The 22,768-nt window shown below is 39.7% G+C and overlaps 2 protein-coding genes across 2 annotated transcripts in view; both read right to left on the bottom strand.

Annotated features, from left to right (window-relative positions):
* Positions 1-16,808, bottom strand: asb11 (ankyrin repeat and SOCS box containing 11). The gene is made up of 7 exons (XM_037686185.1): positions 16,724-16,808; positions 9,187-9,266; positions 8,988-9,095; positions 7,575-7,725; positions 7,338-7,472; positions 227-415; positions 1-125 (listed from the first exon to the last, which is right to left on the bottom strand). The coding sequence occupies exons 1-7, from the start codon at positions 16,806-16,808 to the stop codon at positions 1-3; spliced, it is 873 nt and encodes a 290-aa protein (XP_037542113.1).
* Positions 16,809-20,330: 3,522 nt separating this feature from the next.
* The window catches only part of piga (phosphatidylinositol glycan anchor biosynthesis, class A), a 17,647-nt gene continuing 15,209 nt past the window's right edge, over positions 20,331-22,768 (bottom strand). Inside the window, exon 7 of the mRNA XM_037686516.1 lies at positions 20,331-20,836. Within this exon, the coding sequence (XP_037542444.1) occupies positions 20,564-20,836 (273 nt within the window). The 3' untranslated portion in view covers positions 20,331-20,563. The remainder of the gene's footprint in view (positions 20,837-22,768) is intronic.

Here is a 22,768-nt window from a genome sequence, read left to right as displayed (position 1 = left end):
TTATTGGTAGAGGAGAAAGTCCTTGATACTGAGCGGGAGAAGGAGGCTGGAGGCTTTGTGCAGCCGGTTCCATCCGATGCTACGACGAATGCAGAAACGACACAGCTGGGACAAAGAGCGAGGACCTAAGCCGAGGAAGGAGGACACAGCTGCTAAAACTAACCACAAATAAATAAATCAGAAAAACAAGCCAAGGACAAGGATTTGAGTAAATCATAAAACACACCTGTTTTCTGCAGAGCAACTTGAACCGTGCTGTTGGGCACTGAAAGATCTAAAGGGGTCTTTCCATCTGCGTTCCTGTAGGACCTGTCAGCTCCAAAGTCCAACAGGAGTTCAACCACCTTTGACTCTCCGGCTCGAGCTGCAGCATGTAAAGGACTGTCTTGTCCGCATCCAAGGTGGACATCTGCTCCTATGTGAAAACAAAAGCAGACAAGGATTAAAAGATGAGCGTTTCAAGAAGGAAAGCATACTGCCCTTCACCTTTCAAGTTTTATACAAAAAACATCATATGTTGAGAAATGACAGCGTAGTCGTTTGTTAAACCTTGAAAATTACATTCTGTTCACTCTTGTGGAATATCACTTATGATCCGTTGGTGCTTGGAGGATGTTATGAATGACTCTCAGCTACTACCTCACCAAAGTTTGGCTCAATATCTGTAAAATCATGGAGTTGTAGCCATTTCTGTGTAGATTGTTTAGCTGTGGCAGCCACACTCAGGATGAGCCCAAAAGTTAATCATCTGTAGATGTTCATCCAATGATACTGTCTGAAAGTTTCATTAAAATTTGTCCTCTGGTTCACAAGAAACTTTGTTTACAGTAAAGGCAAATAAATGCACACGGCAAAACTGGGACCTTGAGCACACAATTTTGTTCCACGTCATGTACCACATGTGATGTGAATGACAATAAAGAAACTTGAACTTGAAAAACATTGATTTGCCATCGCCAATGGCCAATACAAAAAAAAAATAAAAATCAGTAAAACTACAAAACAGTAAAACGCCCTCAGCATCTGCTTGACTGGAAAAAAAACCCAGTGACTAAAGAAAAAGTGAAGAGATGAAAACTTGGAACAGAGTTATGATTAATGTTAAATAATTAGCTGCCACATATGACATTTCTACAAATGGGACCGAGTAGAAAAGCTATAAAATGCATGTGCTGCTGTGAGCTGTGAAACACAGATTTCTGTTGCCATGGAAAGAGAAAGTGGGGTGCAGAAAAGGGCAGCATAGGGATAAAAAAAATTAAAATCCATCAGGCTGCAGCAGGAACAAAAGCTGCAGATGGATCTGCTTTTTCTGAGCTTGTCAGTCATAGTTTGTTTCATCAGCAAATATTTGGACACAGTTTTCTTGTAGTTTTCTTGTTGTGTGTGTGTGTGTGTGTGCGTGCGTGCGTGCGTGCGTGCGTGTGTGTGTGTGTGTGTGTGTGTGTGCGTGTGTAAAACCATAAAATATGTTTGTTTGATTTACTTAGGTCTAAGTTATTGCTACAGGAACACAATTCCAAGACATGAAGTTGGTGAATATGCCCAGCTGATTTTTATTTGTTAAATAATAAGTCATCACCAGTGGGAGGTAATATTGTTGACAAGTTTTCTAGAAAAATGTAGTCATTAATCTAAAAAAGTTAAATCTGGTCCTCTGGACATTCAAAAAAACCCAAAACAAAGCAAAACAACAAAAAATGTAGAAACGTTTCGTCTCTCGTCCGAGAGACTTCTTCATTCTGAGGTGCTGTTCTGCTGCACAGAAGATCAACATCATCAGGCCAGGACTCTGCGGTCTACACTCATCTCCAGGCCAGAGGTCACTCTTTCAGGGATGAAGATGTTCACATCCTGGACAGAGAGGAACGATGGTTTGAGAGAGGAGTAAAGGAGGCCATCTTTGTGAAAAGAAATCGTCCATCGTTAAACAGGGGTGGAGGCCTACGTGTTCAACTGTCCCCCTCTTACAATGCTGTGATTGCTAGTATCACTCAGCCCTCTGTGAACAGTAAACAGCCATCAGTGTGCTAATGATCCATTGTTAGGCTGATGGTCCTTCTTGAGCATGTGATCAGCTGGTTTTGGTTGTCAGCAGCAAAACTGGTTGATCCACTCTGAGAAGGTGCTATTTAAGAGACTGAGATGAAAACAGCACCTCAGACTGAAGAAGTCTCTCGGACGAGAGACGAAACGTTTCTACATTTTTTGTTGTTTTGCTTTGTTTTGGGTTTTTTTGAATGTCCAGAGGACCAGATTTAACTTTTTTAGATTTTTCTACCTGGATTATTGAGCATGCATCAGGATGTAGTCATTAATGTTAAGTATATATCAGGAAAAAGGACCACTACTCAATCCTGCTAAGATAACTGCAATGGTAACTTTAACAGACAGAAGCATGGTCTGTGGTGCAAACCCCAATTTCACCCACTGTGCTCAATCTCTTCATGGAGAACAGAGAGCCCTGAACTCCTGCCAGGGAATACACTAAGCCACTGGTTTAGGCTCATGGATGACACAAGGGTCAAAATCCAAGTCAAAGATGAGGAAGCTTTTACTGAACACATTATCTCAGTGAACATCATCCTCAGGGAGGATTCAAAACACAACAATTTACATTTTCCTGGACAGTTTAGTACATCAGAGGAGTAGAAACCTCAACACTGAAGTCTGCAGGAAACCTGCACAAAGACCAAAATCTGCTTTTTGATTCTTACCACTTACTGGAACTCAGATTCAGTTATCAGAGTTTGACTGCATTGAGCAGAATAGGTCTCTGTGAGGACAGAAAAAAAGGATAAGGGACACAAACGTGTCGAGGAAGCATTCCAAACCTGCAGACACCTTAACTGGGCATCGGGGAAATCAAGAAAACACACATGTGATTGTAAGTGTATTGAAAAATCTGAAATATTGTTTTCCAAGCCCAATTTTCTGGTGCATTTCAAACCCAAGAATGTTCTCCCACAGAGACTGTGTCACCCCAAGAATAAAACCCCTGAACACAAGCTCGGCAGCAAAAACGACTCAAATGACTCACCTGATGGAGGGGTGGGTGAGTGACTCATGTGACCTAATAGCTCTATAATTGTGATCATAATAATAACTTATAAACCTAAAACTCCCAACCCATAATCAGAGCTGAAGTAGCATTATGGATGAAAGGTGAAATGTCTTAAAGAACCAAGAGAAGACCAGTTGTCTTCTATTTAACTACATAGGATGACTGAGAATATACACCAGAGCTATTCAGCTGGAGGCCCATGGGCCACATAAGTTCGGCCCCGCTGATGACTTCATTAAAAAAGAAAGAAAAAAACAATAATCAGAAACCATTTGTCTTGTGTCGTTCATGAACAATTCGTTCAAATGAACTATGGTAATCTTTTGAGTGACTGACCTGAACCAAATCACTTTATTAACTTATTTGTTCTTTTCTCAGTTCAGTTGAGCTTGACGCAAGAGTGCGGGTCAGGAGTGGAACCTCCGTGTTCTGCGACTCCTTCATGATGTGAATCTGTGCCGTGTGGGTGGGGAGGGACTGTTATTGACCCCTGAGCGAATGTGACTTGTGATTCGTTCACTGCAAATGAACTACCGGGTACACGTATCACTCATTGAACGAAACACACTCTATCTTTGTCCTGAGTGATTCTAACTGTTTCCTCCTCCGGGGACATGCTCTCATGCCATTGGTAATGGCATCTGTTACTCCAGGCTAATGGCTAATGTTGAGTCAAGCCATATACCATTGGTTGGTTCTCTAATTATCTTTCAGATCAGAGGCAATGTGTTCAACATAATGGTATGTCCTCCAGTTATCTAACAGTCAGTAATGGTGTACCACAAGGCTCAGTCTTAGGACCCACCCTCTTTACAATCTACATAGGTAATGTAGGTCAAAGCATCCCTGATGCATCCTTACATTTCTATGCTGATGACACAGTTGTTTATAGTCGAGCTAAAACAGTTGTTAAAGCTTTCCAGCTTTTGAAATCCGCCTTTGACATCATCCAGTCTGATTTGTTCCGTCTCAAACTTGTCCTAATTGCCAATAAAACCAAAGGGATGCTTTTTTCCAAACAGGAAGTCAGTCCCATCAGTTCTTCCTCTGATTTTATCCTCAAATGGTGTTCCTATTGCATTTGCCGATTCTATAAATATTTGGGTATTTTGGTCAATTCGCATCTCTCTTTTAAGTCCCCTATCGAAAACTTGGTAAAGAAACTGAAAGTAAAACTGGGTTTCTTTTTCAGAAATAGATCCTGTCGAACTCTGAATTCTAGGAAACATCTTGTGACTGTGACTTTCCTTCCCTCCATTCATTACAGTGACATTATCTATATGAATGCTCCTACAAGCACCCTGCAGATGATGGATGCTGTCTATCACAGTGCATTAAGATTCATAACTGGCTGTAACTATCGTACCCATCATTGCACCCTGTATTCACTAGTTGGCTGGACATCACTAACCTCACGCAGGCTCTCCCACTGGTACATTTTCATCTTTAAATCACTTCTTGGTCTGTTGCCTTCATACATCTCCTCCTACATGTCTCTGCGTGAGTGCAGCTACAGCGTGCGCTCTCAGGACATTATTACATGCAGTGTTCCCTCAATGCAGACTGAACTAGGCAAAAGAGCCTTCTCCTACTCCGCTCATGTTTCCTGGAATATCTTACAAAAAGACCTGAAGCTCTCAACCTTACCATACCATACCATTTTATTTATAGAGCACTTAAAACAGCTACAAGGCCAACCAGTGCTGTACAGACAGAACAACAGACAACACACAAGCGGCTGTGGCTGAGTGCGGGCGGCTGTGTCTGAGTTGTTAGAGCAGTCGTCCTCCAATGCAAGAGTTGGGGATTCGAACCCCACAGCAGTCACATGCCGAAGTGTCCCTGGGCAAGACACTGAACCCCTCATTGCCTCCGATGTGTGTCCCATCGGTGTATGAATGTGAGAAATCACTGATTAGTCTCTTTAGAATGATTTGTTCAATTAGTTTTGTAGAGCTCTAGTAGAGTGCTGTATGAATGGGTAAATGAGGCACAGATTGTGTTGTAAAGCGCTTTGAGTATCTTAATAAGATAGAAAGGCGCTATATAAGTACAGTCCATTTACCATTTACCATTTACAAAGCAAAATACAAAATGAAGTAAATCAGAAATATAGACATAAAAATGATGCAGATAAGGACGACTAACCAGTGTGGAGCATACAGGTTCAAAACACAGATCATCTGGTGTTGAAAGCTACCGAATAGTAGTGGGTTTTTAAACGGGACTTGAAAACCGAGAGGGAGGGGGCCTGTCTGACAAGCAGACAGAGGTAACTCGTTCCAGAGTCTTGGTCCTGCTACAGAGAAGGCCCTGTCACCTCTGCACTTAAGACGAGTTCCTTGAACTGTGAGGAGCAACTGGTCCGCTGACCTCAGGGAACGTGGTGGGACATACGGTTGTAGCAGATCAGAGAGATAGGAGGGGGCGAAACTGTTCAGTGATTTGTAGACATACAAGAGTATTTTGAACTGGATTCAAAAGTGAACCAGTAACCAGTGCAGGGAGGCCATGACCTCTCTAAGTGACTTTAAAACTCTCTTAAGTTCCTGGCAAAAACCAACACAGACATGTTCCTGTTTTTAGTTTTCTAAATTGCCTTATAATCTGGCTTTGTTTGTTACTATTCCTCTTGATTGTCCTTTTGGTTGCCATTTTGTTTTGGTTAGTAAAAAAAAAAAGAGAGAGAAACTTAAATTTGTATGCCTATGCCTATTTTATGACTGTCTATTGTTGTCGTTGGTATCCGTTGTTGTCATCATTTTTGTTAAGAAATCAAGTCTTTCTTGTAAATGAGTCACCGAGGCTCAATGAGATTAACCTGTCTAAATAAAGGTTGAATGAATGAATGAATATGAAAATAAAAGCAGCCCCCCCTCCCCCCATTATCTTAACATATTAAAGTACACAAAGTAATGAGGAGAGGAGACAGAAGAAGAGCGAGTGAGACTCAAAGCAGGGCAAGCTGCAGCAGTGAAGCGGGGGTGGCTGAGTGTGCAGGCAGACTACAGCTGCAACGTTTATGGTTTTATTCATCTCCCAATCTTTTTTACATTTATTGATAAACTCCGCAATTTTTATTTCAATCTTTCCTATAGACCAGATGCTCTGTGTTCTTATTAACATCTTAATAATAATCATCATCATCATAAAAGAAAGAGGACTTGCATTTAGGTTTAGTGAACGTGCTGTTGTGTCACTCGCGAATATAGGCTACACAGAGAGGGGAGTCTGTCAGAGAGGGCAGGGGAGTGATTCGTTCACTGAACAAACTGCCCATTTGCACATGCGCACATGCAAAGAACTGCCACTGAGGAGTGGTTTGGTCACGTACTACTATGCTGGAAGTGGCTTTGTGTCACTCACTCACATACTGCACAAATAAACTGCATGAACTGAAGGATTTGGTGAATGAATCTTTTGACCGAATCAATTTAATGAACTTATTCTAGGGAGTCAGTACACTCAAAAGAACTGCTGTTGCCATCACTAGAAAACATCTGTGAGAAGGACCTTTAAACAATTGGAAATGGAAATATTTCAGTCAGAGAGGCAATGCTTGTATGTGCCCATCATAAATTTCACCATTTTCATGAGCATTTAAAAGAACACTTTAAGAAGAGACCCTTCCCCACTGAAAACATTGACTTAGGCCAGGCCAGGCCAGGCCAGGCCAGGCCAGGCCAGGCCAGGCCAGGCCAGGCCAAGCCAGGCCAAGCATTCTTCAGCAAGGACTCCTGCTGTTTAACATAAAAAACAGTCAACTTTTTTTTGTTTTTAACATAAAGATTCGGCAAGTCAGAGATGGCAGAATAATATTTGTGTTAACTAGGAGACATAGTGTGTCTTTTTTGTTATTAATATTGTTTCACACGAGAATATTAATACTTTTATTGCAAGGAAATAAATTTTGAAACCTAATTTCTTTGAATTACACTTTGGGGTTCTGTTTATTGCATATATGATTCAATGCAGCAAAATAAACTAATTTAAAAGGTAACAGATCATTGTAATACTTGCTTTATTTACATAATGATTTTAACTGATGGATGTCCGGCCCCTGATCTGTTGGCTTTCAGTAATTGTGGCCCCCTGAGCAGTGTAGTTAAATAGCCCTGCTCTACACCATTGTTCTGTCAGAACGCACCTGTGGCATTTATAAAAAAAATACTGATACATTTTGTTGCTCAACTTGAGCATGTTTCTTGCTATGTGTGAGCACAAGGTGTATATTTCTTTTAAATGTTCCTGATACTTCAGTGTAGACTGTTACCTGAACGTAGCAGCAGCTCCACACATGCTGCAGCTCGGGCCATGCAGGTGGAGTACAGTGGGGTCCCCACATCTGGCAGCTCCACATCAATAGGAGCTCCATAGGCCAACAGCAGTTCCAGACAATCTCTGTGATCTGGAGCCAAAAAAAATTAAAAAGAAATACAGGGAACAGACATACAGCACAAACCTGTGCTGGAACACGTCAAGCCTTTATGCTCAGTCGTCTTTAACACACTTCTTTTGGCAGCCTCATGGATGGGTGAAGCAAGCTGGCAGGTGGTGTAGATGGATGCACCGTGCTGTAAGAGGAGTCTGACACATGCAGCACTTCCACTGCTGCAGGAGTTATAAAGAGCTGTGGCACCATCTGCTGAAACTGCCTCTGCCTACAAGGGACATGAGATTTATTTAACCACTCACATAGGCACACAGAACTAACATATTTTTGGGGCTATAAGTCACAGTTTTTTGCAATAATTTGCATGTCCTGCGACTTATACGCCAAAGCGACCCATTTATGGATTTTTTCCCCATATTTATAAACCAATTTTTTGCTGAGATATGACAGTTTTCATTCATTCTGATTGAAAATATTGAACACTATTATTTTCAGCTGCTATATGGCACGGGAGCAGTATGGCATGCCGTTGTGTGATGTAATAGGTAAAAGTGGCTATTAATGACACAGTCGGCTTGCCATAGCCTGACACCTTAATCCAGTTCACCTGGAGCAACCGTCAAATCAGCTTCAATTCGTTGCGCCTCCCTGGCGAAATGCAACTGATTTGACCATTAAAGTGCATTTATTAAGTAAAAGTTCAACTGAGACACACCTTGTCACAAAAGACACACCCTGTGAGCAAACAGATAATTGTTTTAGGTGCTTATTTTCTTAAATTTCGAAGAAATGCGCAGCATTACTACTTCCTGATTTCCTCCCTCTGCGCGCTCCCGGAGCACCGAGGCCATAAATACTTTTGAAATGCAGCTGATTTGACCGTCAAAGTGCATTTATTAAGTAAAAGTTCCACTGAGACACACCTTTATTATAAAGCCGAGCAAACAAATAATTGTTTTTAGGTGGTTATCTTGTTAAATTTTAAAGAATTGCACAGCGAGTCCTCCCGTGCACACTCCCGCAGCTGCAAATGGGCTTTTGAAATGCAGCTGATTTGACCATTTGACCATTAAACTGCATTTATTAAGGAAAAGTTAGACTGAGACACACCTTTGCTATAATTTTGAGCAAACAAATAATTGTTTTTAAATGTTAATCTTGTTAAATTCTCATTAAAGTTCTCCCGTGCACACTCCCGCGGCCGCCATTTGGCAGCCAATCAATTTTTTGCACACCGGCCCACATTTCTGGGTTGTCAGCGGTGACGTATAATAGATGATACTTATATGGCGAAGCAACATATTTATGGATTTTTCCACTTTATTAGACATATTTGGACTGATGAGACTTATAGGGCGGTGCGACGGGTACGGCGGAAAATACAGTACTCAAAATGTACGGATGACACAATTAAACTTTTTTTGTGACTACTCAAAACGTGTAATCGCAATGCTTGAATTCAGACAAACTAGAACCTGCAAGTTTACGTTTTTAATAAACTTTGAATAAATCTTATTTAAAAGTTCTCACATTTGCACCGTTGTCCAGCAGGAACTTGGCACAAGCATAATGCCCAGCAAGACAAGCCTCATGGAGAGGAGAGACTCTATCCATGGTGAGTGTGTCTACGCGGAAGCCCTGCAGGCAAAAAATGCAGTAACTGTCAGGTATTCATCTTATTTCATGTACGACTGATGTAAAACTCATTAAGTACCGGTACTATGTTTACCTGAGTGATGAAAGTCCTGAGATTAAGGAGTCTGCCCTGATAAGCTGCTTCATGGAGGGGAGTTCTGTCTGACCAGGAGTCTGAAACATAGAAAATGAACACATAACTGTTACTGACTGTCTGTCTGAAAACTAATGCAGAGCTTTGTAAATACACTTTGGACTTTTTTACATTTTCACAAGACACGGTATAGTACTGATGGGAGAGTTCTTTAAGTTATCTTGTTGAATATATCAACAAATCCCTAAGTAATTTAAAATAACTGTTCAAACCACTAAATTATTTCTGGTTTTAACAAGTGCAATTTGATTAAATCAAAGAACACTTTAACCAAATTTAAAGAATCTCTTCCATCGTTATTTTCCTCTGTCTTGCAGAGTAACGCATTAGAGAACAGTGAGTTAGATGATCTGGTTGATAATTTTACAACTTCAGTGCAAACATCACTTGATAAAATTACTCCTTTGAAAAAGAAAGTAATCATTCAGAGAAAGCTGACTCCTTGGTTCATTTCTAAGTTGCGTACTTTAAAACAGGCATCTAGAAACCAGGAGAGAAAATGGCACTCCTCTCATGAAAAAATAAATAAATACGTGGAGAGATAGCCTGCTGCCATATAAGAAAGCTCTCCGTGAAGCTAGAACTGTATAGTATTAGTCTTTAATAGTTGAGAATAAAAATAACCCCAGGTTTCTGTTCAGTACTGTAGCTAGACTAATGAAAAGTCCCATCTATATTGAGCCATGTATCCTACAGCTATAAGCAGTGATGACTTCATGAGATTCTTTATAAATAAAAGTATTTCAATCAGAGAGAAAATTCACACTTCCTACTATTGCCTCTGATTCCCTGTCAGATGAGACAACTTCTGTTGTGGTGTGTTGTTTGGCGTTATATAAATAAACTGAATTGAAATTGATTTTTTTTTTGTCCTGTTAAGCTCTCTGAATTGCCACAAATAATAGCTTCATCCAAACCATCATGTCTGTTAGATCCTTTCCCAACAAGAATGTTCAAAGAGGTATTTCCCCTAATTAATGTCCACATTTTGGATCTGCTTAATTCGTCTCTAATGAATGGTTATGTACCACAGCACTTTAAGGTTGTTGTAATTAAACTTTTGGTAAAAAAAAAAAAAAAGATCTTGATTCAAGATATCTGGCCAATTATAGACCTATATCTAATCTAACATTCCTCTAAAACATTCTTGAGAAGATAGTTGCAAATCAGTTGTGCGAACATCTGAAAAGAAATAATCTGTTTGGGGAGTTTCAGTCAGGGTTTAAAGCTCATCATAGTACCTAAACAACACTAGTGAAAGTCACTAATGATATTCTCATGGCCTCTGACAATGCATTTGTGTCTACACTGGTCCTGTTAGACCTCAGTGCTGCATTTGATACAGTTGATCACAATATTCTACTACAGAGGCTTGAATGCGATATTGGGGTTACAGGAACGGCTCTAAAATTATTTAAATCATATTTATTTGATATATTCCATTTTGTAAATGTAAATAACGAATCTTCTTAATACACCAAAGTTAGTCATGGAGTTCCTCAGGGTTCAGTGCTTGGACCAATACTCTTCACTTTATATGTGCTTCCATTAGATAAAGTTATTAAAAAGCATGGGGTGAATTTTCATTGTTATGCTGATGATACACAGTTATATTTATCCATGAAATCCAATGAATCCAGTCAGTTACTTAGACTACAAGCATGTCTTAAAAACATATCTGGAGGACCCTTAGCTTTTAAAATCAGACAAGACAGAAGTTGTGGTTTTTGGACCTGAGCATCTTAGGAATAAATTTTGCAGCCTTTCTCCTCCTCTGGGTGGCATTATTTTGGCCTCCAGTTCTAACGTAAAAAGACTTTGTGCTATTTTGGGGAATAAATAAATAAATAAAATAATATATATGTATATACAGTGGTGGAGAAAGTACACAAACACTGTATTTAAGTAAAAGTACAAATAAACAGACAAAAATGTACTCTAGTAAAAGTAGAAGTACCACATTAACATTTTTACTTAAGTAAAAGTAAATAAGTACTTGCTTTTAAAAATACTTAAAAGTATTAAAAGTAAAAGTACTTGTTGAATGTATTACCTAATGCAATGGTCTACAGTAACATTAAGTGTACCTACCGTATGTATATTTTCTGTAATACATTAATAGTGTTGTTCCATTTTAATGAACGATGCTGCAGATAATACATGTTTTTATTGTGTTTACTCTGTGACACAGTTCACACTTGGATTTGTGATTCTAAGCATCATAATTTCAGGGATGACATGCAAAGTTAAATGTCATTAAGCAAAATAAGAAAGAGGAATGATTATACCTTTGAAAGTTTTTATTTAACACAAAGCAAAACCAATGTGTCATTTTAACTGCAGTAAAAACTTTTAAGTAAAAGTTGTCTGACAGAAAAAAGGAGCATTAGACACAACTAACAAAGGAACAGGCTCTGATCATTTCAACTCCAGTTTGTCATCAACTCTAGTTCAAATACTGTCTATTCAACCTTGTAATGGGTCAACAGTGAACAATATTTTAACTTCCTGACACCATTTTCATAACTTGGACAAAGTGTCGAGTCATTTGGAGACATCTCTTGTCTCCTGTCCTAACAACCCATGAACTGACACATTTTAATATTGCAGCAGAAATTTCTTGTTCATCTAAAAAAGTTAAATCTGGTCCTCTGGACATTCAAAAAACCAAAACAAAGCAAAATCAACAAAAAAATGTAGAAATGTTTCATCTCTCATCCGAGAGACTTCCTCAGTCTGAGGTGCTGTATTCAGCTCAGTCTCTTAAATAGCACCGTCTCAGAGTGGATCAACCAGTTTTCCTGCTGACAACCAAAACCAGCTGATCACATGCTCAAGAAGGACCATCAGCCTAACAATGGATCATTAGCACACTGATGGCTGTTTACTATTCACAGAGGGCTGAGTGATACTAGCAATCACAGCATTGCAAGAGGGGGACAGTTGAACCCGGAGGCCTCCACCCCTGTTTAACGATGGACGATTTCTTTTCACAAAGATGGCCTCCTTTACTCCTCTCTCAAACCATCGTTCCTCTCTGTCCAGGATGTGAACATCTTCATCCCTGAAAGAGTGACCGCTGGCCTGGAGATGAATGTAGACCGCAGAGTCCTGGCCTGATGATGTTGATCTTCTGTGCTGGGCCATCCTTTTGGCCAGTGGTTGTTTAGTTTCCCTGATGTAAGACTGATCACCCTCCTGACACTGAACAGCATACACAACATTGCTCTGTTTGTGCCGGGGGACTGGATCTTTGGGATGAACCAGTCTTTGCAGTAATGTATTTTGGGGTTTAAAAGCCACTGGGACGTTATGTTTAGAAAATGAACATCTCAGTTTCTCTGATACTCCCTCAACATATGGAATGACCACTGGTCTGGGTCTGGGTTCCTCCTTTTCACCTGTTGGCTGACTGGAGTCCTGTTTGGGTTTCTTCTCTGCTTTCAGGAAGGCCCAGTTAGGATATCCACATTGCTCTAGAGCCTGTCTTGTGTGGGATTTCTCCTTCTGCCTGGCTCCTGAGCTAGTGGGGACGCTGTCTGCTCTGTGGTACAGAGTCCTGATGACTCCTAACTTGTGCTCCAAAGAGTGATGGGAGTCAAACTGCAAATACTGGTCTGTGTGGGTGGGTTTGCGGTACACCTCAGTTTGCAAATGTCCTCTATCAGAGACTGAGACCTCACAGTCCAAGAAAGCCAACCTGCCATTTTTTACATCTTCTCGTGTGAACTTGATGTATTTATCCACAGAGTTGATGTGGTCAGTAAAATGTTGGACTTCCTGAGATTTGATTTTAACCCAGGTGTCGTCAACATACCTGAACCAATGACTTGGTGGTGTCCCTGAAAAGGACGTCAAGGCTCTCTTTTCTACCTCCTCCATGTACAGGTTGGCAACAATAGGAGAAACTGGAGACCCCATAGCACACCCATGTTTCTGCCTATAATATTGCTCCCCATATGTGAAGTAGGTTGACTGCAGGCACAGTTTTTTAGATTTTTCTACCTGGATTATTCAGCATGCATCAGGAAATTTCTTGTTCAAGTTCAGAAGAAGTTGGCTTTCAATGATTTTTAAGTCCAGCCTGGCTCTTTTGGGAGAGAGAATCTGTGAATGAATAATCTTTCAATAGTCTTTCAATAGACTTTCAATAGTCTTTCAATAAGGCCATGAGTGGCACGTACTGTATCTTCTGGCTGACTTTCCTCGGTGGAATCCATATTGGGTGTGTTAGCGGTGCTGTGTGTGCGCCCAGCTCAGAATATAGCTCTTCTTGAAGGTGGGTCTAATGTTACCTGCCCACTTTGCAGTGATTCAATTGACCAACTCCCCTCTCGCCATCGGTTACTTTCAAATTAACAAACAAATAAAAAAGTTGCAACGTGAATGTAACTTGTAACACAACACATTATAGAAATGTAGTGTAGTAGAAAGTGCAGATACTTAATGTAAAATGTAGTGGAGTACAAGTAAGAAGTACCCATGTTTAACTCTACTTAAGTAAAGTACAGATACATGAAAAGTGTACTTAAGTACAGTAATGAAGAACTTGTACTTAGTTACATCCCACCACTGTATATATATATATATATATATATATATATATATTACCAGGACCGCTTTCCTCCTCCTGAGTAACGGTAATATAACTAAGATTAGAAAAAAATTGTCCAAAAATGATGCAGAAAAACTGGTTCATGCATTTATCAATTCTAGGTTGAACTATTGCAATTGTTTACTACTTTGTATCTGAATGTCCACAAACTTCATTAAAAAGTCTTCAGTTAATCCAAAATGCTGCTGCCAGAGTCTTAACATGAGTTAGTAGGAGAGATCATATCTCTCCAGTTTTAGCTTCTCTCCACTGGCTCTGTCAAATTCAGAACAGAATACAGTATAGAATTCCAAATCTTACTTCTAACATACAAAGCTCTCAAATGTAGCTCCATCTTATATTGCACATCTTAATGTCCCATTCTTTCCTAGTAATTCACTCTCAGACTGCATGTTTACTTTTGGTTCCTAGAGTTTCCTAAAGCAGAATGGGAGGAAGATCTCTCAGTTATCAGGCTCCTCTCTTGTGGAACCAACTTCCAGTTTCTGTCTGAGAGCCTGACACATTGCCTACTTTTAAGATTAGACTTAAGTCTTTTCTTTTTGATAAATCCTATAGTTAGGGTTGGTTTGGGTTTCCTGAGCTATATTTTAGTTAAACTGCAGTAGCCTTAGACTGCTGGATGACAAATTGACCACATTTCCTGTCTTTCCTGTCATCTGCTCACAGACTCATGTTCATGTTTGTGCTGATGTTCAATGTTTTTATGTTATGAGTGCTTAGTGTATATTTAGTTGATGTTTTTCTTAGTTCATATCTTAGATGTTATTACTGTTTTTCTTATACATTTTATTGTTGGATGTAACTGGGACCCTGCGTACATAATTTCGCTCCACCACATGTACCACATGAGGTGCGAATGACAATAAAGAAACTCTGACTCTGTCTTTGCTGTTGATGCTGTCTTTACTTGCTCTAGTCTGTTTGCATTGTAATTATTTCTATCTTAACATGTGCTTTTTGTCTTTCTTCCAATAGAAAGTTCACCTGGACCTGCCATTCTGTGTTTGTTTGTTTCTCCTTCCTGTCCTTTCAAACCCCAGCCAGTTGAAGAAGATGGTGATGATGGACCTGGTTCTGCTGGAGATTTCTTCCTGTTAAGAGGGAGTTTTTACTTTCCACTGCTGCCTTTGTGCTAGCTCAGGATGGGAGACTGCGACAAAATGAAGATTAAACTCTGCTGGCTTCCTTAGATAAATAAGTTTTACTACCGTAAATGTCTTTAATAATATATGTGAATGCTTTTGTACAGTGCCCTCAGACGACTTCTGTTGTGACTTGGCGCTGTATAAATAAACTGAACTGAATTGAAAACAACATCCAAAGCACTGAACATATTCCTGAAAGAAAACCATAAGAAGTCCTGTTTGCAGTTTGCTAGACCATAAAAGGAATGGTAAATGGCAAATGGGCTATATAGCGCCTTTATCATGGGGCCGAGATGGTCTAGAGGCAGGGCAGCCGGCCTGGGACCCGGAAGTCCCAGGTTCGATCCCCAGTCACTGCATATCACGTGGTGTCTCTGGGCAGCACACCTCATCCCCAAAATGCACCCTGGCGCCCTCAATAGCTGCCCACTGAACCACATGGTGGTGGATGGGTTAAATGCAGATACTTGTTTCGCCATTGTATGGGAACCTACAGTGCTGACATTGTGATGACATTATTATTATTATGGAGACACTCAAAGTGCTTTACACTATAATCTGTGTCCTCATTTACCCATTCATGCAGCACTCTGCTAGATCTCTACAAAGCTAATTGAACAAATCATTCTATTGAGACTAATCAGTGCTTTATCACATTCATACACCGATGGGACACACATCGGAGGCAACGAGGGGTTCAGGGTCTTGCCCAGGGACACTTCGGCATGTGACTGCTGGTGGATTTGAACCCCCAACTCTTGCATTGGAGGACGACTGCTCTAACCACTCAGCCACAGCCGCCCCTAGGAACAAAAAAGTAACACAGCAAACATGTGGAAGAAGGTGCTTTGCTCAGATGAGACCATCTTTCTGGCCTAAATGCAAAACACTGTGTAGCAGATACCTATCCCCCTGAAAACACCGCCCCCACTGTGAAACATGGTGGTGGCGGCATCATGCTGTGGGGATACTACATTAGCAGGGCCAGGGAAGCTGGTCAATACTGATGTGAAAATGGAGCTTAAATACTGGGCAAACAGAATAAAACTTGATAGAGGCTGCAGAACACTTGAGACTGGAAGAGTCTCCTTCAAGCAGGACAACCAGGAACATCCAGACAGAGCAACAATGAAGTGGTTTAAGTCAAAATGTTCATGTATCAGTAGATACAGTTTACCCCAAAGGACTTGCTGCTGTAGTTGTAACAAAAGGCAGCTCTATAAAGTTTTGACTCAGGAGGGCTGAAACCAAATGCATGCAACACTTTTCAGGTCTTTTTTTTTCTTGTAACAAATTGGAAATAAACTGTACCAACAACATGCCCCCCCCCCCCCCCCCCCACACACACACACACACACACACACACACACACACACACACACACACACACACACACTTCACAAATATGTGCTACTTTTTTGTCATTCTAAATACTTTGAAGTTTGTGGTTTACTGTGACAACACGGGGAACAGTTCAAGGGATATGGATAATTTTTTCAAGGCACTGTATGTGAGTCAGTGCTTTGTTGTTTTTTGTTTTTGTTTGTTTGTTTTTTCAAGTTTTAGGGGAACTTTTTAATCCTAAGTATGAGAAACCAGCACACACCCTGGTTGTTGACTACCACAGAGCCAAACTTGATATGAAGATAAATCAAAATTTGACTTAACCTCTTTTCTCTCACATTTTAAATAAAGATACAAAAATTAAACTCACCAGCCATTAAAGAGTTGCATGGCAGACCACCGTAGATGTGAAAAAGGTTTGGCCTCTTCGAAACTTGAGTCGGACTTGAACCCATCAGGAAAACAACAGCAGACTTCTTCACAAAACTGCAGTTTGCCCAATACTGAATAGAAACCTGAAGTCATCCTTCATCCCCCTCTTATCTGGGTTCTGGGTCACCTCCCCCTCCTCTTAAGCATAACAATAGTAGCTTGAATGGTCCAGGTCTTGTCTTGTGGTCTGTCCCCCTGTGAAAATCTGTTCCCCCTGTGTGGGGAGCGTGCACTGCAGCCAGAGAGGTGGATCAGACCGTCTGTAACTTTCATTTTAATCAACAGCTCCTGGTAATAAATAAATAAAAAGCCTCAAATAGATAACAAATAAACCTCGTCTTGTGTGAGGTTTTTCTTACACATATCCTGATGCATGCTCAATAATCCAGGTAGAAAAATCCAAAAAAGTTCAATCTGGTCCTCTGGACATTCAAAAAAACAAAAAACAGATCTAGATTTTTTTGCTTTGTTTTGTTTTTTGTTTTTTTGAATGTCCAGAGGACCAGATTGAACTTTTTTGGATTTTTCTTACACAGTTTCGTGTTGTTTTTTTAATCACAGAGAGATTCAACAAAGTCCATGCTCAATAATCCAGGTATAAAATCCAACATTTTTCAGTCAGGTCATCTGGACAGTTTCTTTTTTTGTGCTGAAATGTTTCACCTTCGATCCAGAAGGCTTCGTCAGTCAAGGAAACGCACAACAAAACTCATTCTTCCTCCAACAGCTTACTCCAAAGTGGAACAAACCAGTTCTGCTTGTGATTAGATGGTCTCTTTGGTACGCCCCTCCTCGATTGCCGGCCCTCTTACTTGAATCAGTGTTTTTTGTTTGTTTGTTTTTTTACAACTTTTGTCATGTTCATTTATGCCTGACATGTCTGACAAAAATCAGTCATATCAATGTCATTCTGGTAAAATAGTTTGTTCCCATGTTATGGAGGGGGAACTGATCATTTCAGACGGCTGAAACGGTTCCCTTAAGGTAACTTTGGCAAATAAAGAGCAAATGTTTTCAAATTCTTAAGGTGTGATGGGATTGAACAACCTAAATGTCAAGATGATTGGGGTAAAACATTACAGGGTGTGAGTTTCAGGCTGAAATCTTGTGTTCCCCTTTGATGTTTCTAAAAGGGTTTTTTTCTCCTTTGAAAAGAGAGGAACTATGTTCTTATATATCACAGAATGCTAGATATTTTAAGGTTATATGCTAGATATGATTATTTTTGACAAAAAACAGACATAACTACCAATAAATAGCAATTAGGAACATCTTTCATCCAGTATTGTCATGTTGAATGGGATTTACCAAAGCCTTTATTCATTCAACCTTTATTTATACAGGTTAATCCCATTGAGCCACCCATTTACGAGAGAGACCTGATTACCTGATTATCTTTTCAGGAAGTCTATTTTTTCGTGTCCTGCTATCAGCTAGCTTCCATCCTTTTATATTAGCAATAAAAAATTATAAATACACACGATGTGTTGTAAAACTGTTTGGTGGCTGATATTTGTCAGGCTAACATGACAAAAGTTGGAAAAACACGAATTCTCTCTGCTATTAAAAAACAACACAAAACTGTGTAACCCCAAGATCAGGTTTATTTGTTATTTAATTGAGTTTATTTATGTGTTTATTACCAGGAGACAGTCGGATCCACCTCTCTGGCTGCAGTGTGCGCTCCCAACAAAGGAGGAACAGATTTTCAGGGGAACAGAATTTCGCACAAGACCTGAACCCAAAATGTGAGTGAAACAGGAAAGAGCAGAGACTTGAATAAGTTTTGTACATTGTTGTTGTTTACATAATTAAAGGACAGCTGAGAGCCAAATTTAAGATTACAACACACAGTATCCTCTTCAAATAAAGCAACACTGCATGTACTTCGAAAAGTTAAATTCAGAATATTCGGCTCCAAAAATTAAATCTATTATTTATACACCAGTTCATATAGAGATTTATATTTGTTGTCTTAGTTCTGTTTACATAACTAAAGGTTTTCCAAAGGCATGATTATTAAATCTCCAGTCATGATCTTTTTGTAAATTTCCACTGAAAGACATTTGATCTCCATCACTTCCTGTTTCATGAAGGCAGTTTATTTCTGGAGTGCTTCCTTCCTGAGTTATGTTATTTTTGTTAATTTGTTGGAAAAACAAACTCTCAGAATCAGTCTAGTTAGTCAAGTTTAAACACTAATAAACACATTTCTTTTCATTGGAAAGTCAATTTTATTTCCCAGTTTAAACTGTCTTGAAGACATACAAATCATCTGGGGAAAAAAACCTCACAGGTTGCAATAAGTTAAAGCTACTTTGGAAAAAAAACCATTTGCTTTAATAAATACTGTCACAAAAACTAATTTACAAGCCATCTAATGAGCTCTACCATAGCTTTGCTTCCCTGTGTGTGTACATGTACCAGTTTTGACTTCATCTGTTCAGCCCAGCATGGAGTGTAAAAGTGACATGAAAAACATTAAAAAAGAGCGTATAAACTTTTAAGTGCCAGTGATAAAATGCAAGGTCCCTTTTTGTTAAGAAAAATGTAAACAAAGTTATAAGTGCTATATGTTGCCATCATTGTATGTCCCCATACAATGAAGAAAATGGTTCTCTGCATTTTGCTGGGAGTTGGGCCGCAGCTTTCTGGTCCTGAGTCGGCTGTCCTGGCCTGGTAGTGTTTTTGAAGTTGATGGTTTACATGAGTTCATGTAGGAGCCATGTTTAAAAACTGTTTGGCACCATAAAAACACAAACTTTCCCTCCCCCATCATACAGGCTCCAGTGTTAAACAAGTGCCAGAGCTTGTTTCGCTTCATATGTTTTACTATAACTACACACAAGATGAACCCAGAGTTGAGACCACAAAGGACAAACGCCCTCTCGCAGGGCAGTACAGGTTTTAAGTCTCTCCCTTCTTATAACAAGAGACATTTTCCAAAATCAAAAATACATTTCAGTTATTTTTTTCAGGTGTTGAACGTTGTTGATTAACATGGATCTGATGTTGCTGCTGTATGATCAAATAATCACATTTTAATATGTTTAGTTTTAAAAGTGTCACGTTACATAATAAATAACAACGTGACTGCTGGCGAGTTGGGAGGGTGTGCAGGCTGGACTTCTGGATCATGAGTTCAGCCCCGGGGCAGCACAGTGGCACAGCTAGTAGAGCTGCTGCCTCTCAACAAGCAGGTCCCTGGTTCAAATCCTGGACAAGGGAGTTTGCATGTTCTCTCCGTGCATGCGTGGGTTTTCTCCTGGTACTCCACTTTCCTCCCACAGACCAAAAACATGCATGTTAGACTGATTGGTAACTCTAAAATTTCTAAATTGTCTCTAGGTGTGAGTAAGAGAGTGAATGGTTGTTTGTCTCGTTTGTCTTTGTGTCCCTGTGATGGACTGTCCAGGGTGTCCCCCGCCTCTCGCACAGTGATAGCTGGATATGAGCACCAGTGACCCCCGCGACCCAAAAATGGAAGAAGCGGGTAAAGATGGATGGATGGACTACTTACTACTTGTACTATTCCTACTTCGCGGTTTTTCACTTATCGTGGGGCTTCAGGGTACGGATCCACCGCGATAAATGAGGGACTACAGTGTATGTAAAGTAATGATGTGACTCCAGTTTGGCTTTCCAACAGTGGAAAATCAAACTTCATAAAACATTTTTGTAAAAACCAGCTCTAATCTAGCACTGGACCATCTTTGATGGAAAAAAACTAAGTCCAAACTGAAGGACAGGCATTGTGCTTTCATCGTGTTTAAGTCGTTTATAATATCTCTGCTTGCTTCATGGCACGTTTGGATTCTGTTTCAGTTCGCTTTCCCGTTCTCTGTCTCCACAGTCCACAAGGGCCAGTGCCATCAACAGCAACATCCATGAACCGATCTGGTATCAACCACTGTAGAAGCAGCAGGAAAAGGAAGTCCAAAATTGCAACAAAGGCGAAAATGGTGCCGGCCACAGGACCGCAGTGAGACCGGAGCCTCCAGAAGCGCTTGGCCAGTGGGAGAACTTCTTCTCCAGCTACTCTGTCATACACCTGAGGGGAAAAACAAAATCAGTATCAAGATCAAATCTACCTCTCAGTTTTACACAAACAGAGAAAATCAGATTTGAACAAAAAGAACATATAGTACTTCTCATACTTGTGCACAACCACAAACACGAAAAGATATCACTATCTTTGAAGAGTTTCAGTCAGGGTTTAGAGCTCATCATAGCACAGAAACAGCACTAGTAAACATAACTAATGATATTCTCATGTCTCAGACAATGGATTTGTGTCTACAGGTCCTTCTCAAAAAATTAGCATATAGTGATAAAGGCCATTATTTTCCATAATGTAATGATAAAAATTAAACTTTCATATATTTCAGATTCATTGTACACCAACTGAAATATTTCAGGTCTTTAATTGTTTTAATACTGATAATTATGGCATACAGCTCATGAAAACCCAAAATGCCTGTCCCAAAAAATTAGCATATTTCATCCCACCAATGAAAGACAAGTGTTTTTAATACAAAAAACGCCAACCTTCAAATAATCATGTTCAGTTATGCACTTGTAGTATGACATATGCGTATATATTCATACATTTTAAGACGGGTTCTTCATTTTTCTGACTGTGTAAATGTCGTGCGTTGAGTTTAACAAAAATGTAACGAGAGACGTTATTTATCTTTGACCCATCAAATGAATGCGGTCATTTATTTGCAGAATCAAAGTTTAACATAAAACATTTACATTAATTTGGCAAAATATGAAAACAATAACAATGGCAAGTTCACAGAAAGTTGGAACAATACAGAGATTGTTCTCACTTTCAGCAGAACAGTAGACATCAATCACACGGCAGTGATTGAGAACTTTGCTTCAGATATTTCTAAAATATCTGTAATGATTTTAGGAGAAAGGAGAGTTTAAGATGGAAAATGGAGATTTATCTTACAGAGAGATGTGTGAGGGAATTAATCTGTTTGACCAGAAACGTGCACGCTCTTTGGGGAATCAGCTTGGCCACGGTACACTTGGTCGAAAATAGAACCTTCTACCTGGTTGATGATAAAATCAGCGTCGGCGTAGGGTTCCTTTCTGACTCTTTCAGCGTCTCCATGAGGACAGCCAAACCCTTAGAGAGTCGTGCGAGGTTATCCAAACAGAAGTTATACTCCCAAAATCCTCTCTGCATCCTGGAATGTCAGAATTCTGAACTCCTTCAGAACTCTCTTCAGAGAGTTAAACTCTGGAACTCTTCTCCAAGAACTGCATCAGAGAGTTTTTCATCTCTCTTCTCCAGGAGAACTGCAACTCTTTTTCTCTTTCACTCTTTAACTCTGTTACTCTCTTTCACTCTTTAGCTCTAGCGAGAACCGGGAAGTTGCCACATTTAAATGAGTTGACTTCCGGGTCATTTTAGAGCTTTCTGATTGGTGGATAGACCAGATCAGAGGTGTGGTTTGTGATGTAAGGTGTTATCAAAGTCAAGGGCAGAGAATGAGATTGTTTAAAAACAGACAGAAAGATTATTGGAGAAAACCAGACTTCGTGGAGTCAAACTCTCCTGTATCTTCTGTAAAGATTAAACATGACATTTCTTCTCAGTAAACATTTTAGTTGACCGAAACTCGACCTTTAACATACTTACAAAACTTGCTCATTGAAGACAGAAAAATCAAGAAATGCATATTACCCTGATTTCTTCTTTGAATGAGGAATAAAAATCATTACTTACTGTTTATGTAAATAAAATGAGTAGTTCTCTTCAACCTGTAAACATTGAGTGAACTAACACAATTTGATTATCAAACATTTGTAAAATAGTAATGATCATAGAGAATTGTCTTTTCTACTTGATTACTTCAAGAAAGAAAGTCTCCAGATGGCTCAAACTGTATTTCTGGATGCAGATCAATGAAATAACAGTCTCTGTCCATCTGGTCAGTTTTGACATGGGCCTAGGTTCACTACA

Source organism: Nematolebias whitei, chromosome 13 (genome assembly GCF_014905685.2).
Source record: "Nematolebias whitei isolate Nwh7 chromosome 13, NemWhi1, whole genome shotgun sequence".
NCBI lineage: Eukaryota > Metazoa > Chordata > Actinopteri > Cyprinodontiformes > Rivulidae > Nematolebias > Nematolebias whitei.
The sequence above is the reverse complement of the archived record's forward strand: the minus strand, read 5'-3'. Positions and strand labels throughout refer to the sequence as shown.